The 6,000-nt window shown below is 33.3% G+C and overlaps 1 protein-coding gene across 5 annotated transcripts in view; it reads right to left on the bottom strand.

Moving 5' to 3' along the window:
- Window positions 1-3,769: 3,769 nt before the first annotated feature.
- The window catches only part of LOC134696991 (5-hydroxyisourate hydrolase-like), a 29,890-nt gene continuing 27,659 nt past the window's right edge, over window positions 3,770-6,000 (bottom strand). For all 5 annotated transcript variants that reach the window (XM_063558984.1, XM_063558981.1, XM_063558985.1 and 2 more), the window contains one exon: window positions 3,770-4,403. In XM_063558984.1, coding sequence (XP_063415054.1) covers window positions 4,314-4,403 — 90 coding nt within the window. In that variant the 3' untranslated portion in view covers window positions 3,770-4,313. The remainder of the gene's footprint in view (window positions 4,404-6,000) is intronic.

The raw sequence follows: 6,000 nt of genomic DNA, 5'->3' as shown, positions 1-6,000 counted from the left end.
CCATTCCCGATTAAAATTTATTAAAAGTCTGATCAAGATTCTGTGAATCGTGGATGGAAATTCAAACTTAAATTAAAAGTTGTAAAAAAAAAAATTGATCACGACAACAATCAGATAGTGTTCAGGAAGCGTCGATATTCAACCGTTTCTAAGCGAATTGGTCCCGATAATCCCGTTCTGAATCCGCTTCTAATCCGATTTGTATATTTCGCCAGGTAAAATTCGACCGAGTCTGTCACGACTGCGTCCCGACTCTACCGAATGTTATCCGACAGATATCAGACAGTGACCAGACAGTGAACCGACGCTGACGGAAGTCATTCGTTCGAAAACTGTTGGCATATTCGGGACGATCAGGTACTATCGAAGCGTAATCCTATCAAGGTCTGCTCTATCGCATTGCAAACGGCTTTGTCTGGTCTCACTCGTATTGTATTCTGTAATTGTCGGGACTCTGACGTGGGTATCATTGACGAATTTTGTATTAATAACGGGACTCTTTCGGGACGGTTTCGACAAAAAACGGTTCGCAATCGGCAAGATCTGGATGCAATCTGGACTCAATTGGCAGAAAAACAACTATGAAAAATTACTCCAGATCATTCCCGTTCAACAGGACACCGTCCAGAATACACAAGACATTGTTCGGAATTCGATCCGATACAGCAGAATCTGTCACGACATAGCCAAGATCGTAATCCGACTAGACAAAATCGGCTGAGTTGCCCCGAATGTTACGGGACGCACTTAACTGTCGGGGTGCTTTGCCGAACTATTCGGACCCTTCCCGACCCGTAGGAATATGTTACGAACTAAAACGACTGCGTTCAGACAATGATAGAACATTCCAGATAATTGAGGATACTAATCCGACTTTTTCACTTTTCGTGTCGTATTGCTGTCTGATCTCAAACGGGAGCAATAATCGGCAATGTGTGAACCCCGCATTAGCGCTTTATGTATTACAGGGGCCACTATTACATGATAACAATGAATGCTGAAAATTATGTTTATGGTATACGTTTATATATACGATATAAATGATTTCAACTGCCTTTTTAACTTATTTGATTCGAGTGTCACCGATAAGTCTTTTGTAGACAAAACGCACAAAAACCGGCAAACTTTATATCCTGGTATCTATCTATGATGAGTTTATGTGGATACCTTGTAACAGTATTTTGGCTCCAATCTACTTATATTTGATCTAAGTACTCTTAATGTCTGCGTAAATAAGATATATATATATATATATATCAAAAACCTCCCACATGGTAGACTAGCACAACCCTAATTGGGACACCATGCATGCAGTATTCCTACCGTACCAAAAAAAAATATTAACTAAAATCATTGATACAAGTCAATATAATTTTGATCTTCATACACCCGATAGAAATGAAAGTTACGACCAAAGCGCTTTTCTGGATCGACCTTCTTAGGGAACGCTGAAAGCTGAATAATTCATGATGGCCAACAACTTACAAAGAATAGATTAAAACGTTAAAGATGATCGTTCATAATGTATATGGAAAGATATATTCCTTGGCCAACATGTTTGCAGAAAGTAAGAAGTCGTAAAGCAAAACAGAAAAATTTGAAATCAAAAGATTATACACCGTGTATTGAGCATTTTTATTGCTAAGAGTTCAGTAGAAAATATATATACAAATGTACATGCTCAACCTAAGCATACTATTTGACCTACTGCGAGTTGTTCAGTATTTACTGTTACTCCTGTTTCTCCTAAAATATTATCGGGGTGCTAGAAAAACCAGCAAGTAAAATGGCCAATATCAGCGCCGTACGTCTGGTTTTGAAATGAATTCTCTTCTTTTGAGAAATATTTATTTTGTCATCCAATTTTTCACCGCCGTTACATCTGTCTGGCTGGGGTTTTATTTCATACATAAACTTTTAAGTATCAGTATGTTTTCAATTCATATTGTTTCGTTTCGTTCCGCTTATATTTCGTTTCGCTTTTTACAGGAACCCCTCTTTTCGCCCCTTTTCTATTATTGATATTTTAATCAAAAATTAAAAAAAATCAAACTTTCAAAAAGTGAAATAGTAAAAATTGCACGTTAGGTTTAGTATTTTAAAAGTTTGATCAAATTCCTAAACTATCAAATTTTAAAAACGATATTTAGAATTTTAATATTTTAATAATTTGATTAAAATTTCAAAATTTCAAAACGTTTCCACAATTTGAAATTTTGATATTTTAAAACTTTGATCAAAATTCCAAAAATCTAAAATATCAAAACTTTTTAAAACTTTGAATTGATAAGTGTTACACGGACCAATGTCTCTGGGTAGAGTTGTCTTTCTTTGGACTATTTATACAATGTGAACTATTAATAATCCAGTTCAGCATGCTAATCTAGTATAAACAAGAGTGCACACGCTGAAATCTCGCCTTCTTTACTAATCATTGAACTACACATTTTTAAGATGCAACTTCTGTCCGTCCTAGCAACAACTATCATGACTGTAAAATGATATCAAAATAAACTGTTGACACAGAGATATATCATGCCAGTGATAAGAAAACTCAGAAAGAGACAATCAGGGCTCTCTGTCATAAAACTTTACATAGTACTCTTAGTACAAAATAAGTGCTTGAAAAACAAAATCCAGTATTTTGGTTGGTTGATTCTTGAGTCTTAGTACCAAAATCTTGCTCGAACGTTTTATGACCGCAAGGCCTGATAGGCAGCAACTTGTTAACTAATTCAAAGTTACTGAACCTCGACTTAAAGGGCAGTGCTTCAAAATGATGAACTCACTGAGATGTACTGATAGTAATCCAACCTGAAAGATAATAGCATTGGCTATCATAGTTCCTATCAAGTAAACTGCAGCAGAAATCTCAACATTGAAAATTGTTAGTTATTTTAAAGTCACTCATACCTTTCAAAATCTCAACTGGAGATTTTAATTAGAAAAGGACCAAATGCTCCTCTTATCTTGGCATAAGTGTTTTTAATCTAGTACTTTGTTGTTTGAATGAGTATGTATGTGTTTAATTCCCCATAAGTCTGTATAGTTGGTAGATCTGGTCACTGGTCCATGACCTAGGGACCAGTACCTCGAAATAGTCATCAAACTGATATGTGATCATTGATATAGCGAAAGTAGTTCCTTAACCAAACTGAGTTTAAAAGCAGGGAATATAACAGTTGTTAACACCTCAAGCTCAACAGCCACTGAAAAAGCAACACCTATGTCCTACTTTCAGGTCTTTCATCATAGACGATAAAAATCATATCTTTTCATTTGACAAAAAACATGACATCATTTCTCAATTTCCAAGGACTGTTTAGACAATTCAGGCTTTGATTGATTTACCCACCAACCCTCCTATATATAGACACAAAGTGAAACAAAAACTACACTCCCATTTTTTTTTGGTACCTATGATTGTCTTTTCTGAACAGAATTCAGTTGCCTTCCTTCAATGGAGTAGGTTCAGTAAGACCCCTTTTTGGCCCCAAAGTATAGCAGTTTTAGAAAATTGTAAACATGTAATCTTCAAGCTATATTTTGGAAAGAACAATGCTTCTGCTACATAAATTTGAGCTGTTTTTGACAATACAATGCACAAAAAAACGCATTCTAGCATCATTAAGTCATGCTAATTTACTGAAATCTTCAAAATTTTCGCATTTTGGTTTATTTTTAGACGGTTTCCGTAAAAAATACTAAAAATATAAGTAAAGACAAGGATATATGAGGGCTAAAACATTATGACAATGAAACTTACAAATAAAATAATAATTTTTAATAAGTTTACATATAAAATTATATTTTCAAAGATAAAGATATTCCAAAAGGAGAATATAAAGAACTAGACAACAACAAATTCTAAAAGATAATAATGCTTACAACATTCAAAACCTGCTCAAGCAAAGTTGAGACTAGATCATAGCTTTAGATAATTTTTGGGCTTTGTTTACCCATGTGGGTGTATAATCTTTTGCATTTGATATCATTGGGCTTTTAAAAGCTCTCAATACATTTACACACAGATCGCTCCATACACACCTGGTTGTAAACAATATGACGACTTTAATAATAAAAAAAAATCAACATTATGCAATAAACACAGCAATCTTGAATAAATAGGGTTTATGATGAGTAAGTCAAAATCATCAATTCAAATTTCCAGCAGGGAATTGGAATCTAAATATTTTTAAAAACTACACATTTTTATCATCTAAGAATTTATCAACATATATGACTGGTATCCAGTTCATCTTTTTAATCTTCTAGCTTCATTGATTGTCTAGATATAACATATTTGTATATCATTAGCTCCCTCTGTATGTAGAATATCCATAAGGACTTAGTAATAGTGGAACATGGTAATGCTGCTTCTCATCTTCTATCTGGAAAACAACCTGCAATAAAATAATACTATAAATAGATATAGGAAGATGTGGTGTGAGTGCCAATGAGACAACTCTCCATCCAAATAACAATTTAAAAATTAAACCATTATAGGTTAAAGTACGGCCTTCAACACGGAGCCTTGGCTCACACCGAACAACAAGCTATAAAGGGCCCCAAAATTACTAGTGTAAAACCATTCAAACGGGAAAACCAACGGTCTAATCTATATAAACAAAACGAGAAACGAGAAACGAGAAACACGTATATATTACATAAACAAACGACAACTACTGTACATCAGATTCCTGACTTAGGACAGGTGCAAACATTTGCAGCGGGATTAAACGTTTTAATGGGCCCAAACCTTCTCCCTTTTTCTGAAACAATAGCATAACATCACAACATATAAAAACATACGATAAAATATCAATTAGCAGACTTAACTCAATCAAAAAACGTATTATTACACAAAGAACGAATAAATTTGATCTGCGATATCTGAATACAAATGCACAGTTAATTAAATATTAGAGACAAACAGTCATGACCAAAAGGCTATCAAACAAATTCAAACACACTGAGAAATATTTAACCAATCAATGTTCACTTTAGAAAAAAACCCGATTTTTTATAATCTTGAAGTTTATACAAATGTTGTAAGAATAAGTGAAAAATTGAAGATATTACAAATAATCAAAGCTGGTATACAGCCAAGATCCATATAAATAAAAAATGACAAAAAAGCATTATAAACAGTATCAACAGGTCGAATTAACAAGAAAATACGATTTGAGAGTACTCGCAGTTACTGACAGCTAGTTAAAAGCCAAAACCAATTAATAGTAAAAAATCATGCATCAGAGACTAAAATCGACTAAAACACATCACAGGGATTTAGTATTTAACGACTAGTTTTGAAATTATGTATAACATAAACTTCACTATTTAATTTTCATATAACTGTATACTGTAAATCAACTTATTTTTTAAGACATTTTCAGTCTTTTCTACATTTTTTTTCTCATTTTGCCTCAAATTTTTCTCTTTTTTTCTATTTATTTCATTATGCACTCATGATATAAGAGACCCATGTTTGACAAATTTGCATTACTGATATTGTTTATCCCTCAAAAATAAGTTGGTTTACAGTAGTCATGGTGCTATTTTTAATTAATCAAAAATATATAATAGGCGACTGGAGATAAAAGAAATAGACTTTATACTACTTATAATCAGTTTCAGAATAAACTGAGAGAATTACTTTGTAAAATTGGTTGAAATCCAAAATTATTTTCTTCCCATAGTTTCCGAAGAGGTGGAGCAACGTTGGCATCGAAAGTGGGGGTTTCTCCTAGTTCTATCCAATTGATGGGTGATTGGAAAAGCAATTGCTATACTAAATATATTGTCAGTTCTTTGTCTGATAAAATCAATGTAGCGGAACAAATTAAAGACTTTGTTTTAAAATAAAATTTACTCTTTATAGATTTTAGGTCTACTCTGGTATGCGATTCTATAGCAAAGCATGTTAAAACTATTAGAAGGTGTCACCTGCAAGCCTTTCCTGGAGCAAATATTTGGAATATTATCAATTTGCTTAATTGT

Source organism: Mytilus trossulus, chromosome 14 (genome assembly GCF_036588685.1).
Source record: "Mytilus trossulus isolate FHL-02 chromosome 14, PNRI_Mtr1.1.1.hap1, whole genome shotgun sequence".
In the NCBI taxonomy this organism is placed as follows: Eukaryota; Metazoa; Mollusca; class Bivalvia; order Mytilida; family Mytilidae; genus Mytilus; species Mytilus trossulus.
Note: the sequence above shows the minus strand (reverse complement) of the source record. Positions and strands in the feature narration are given on the sequence as shown.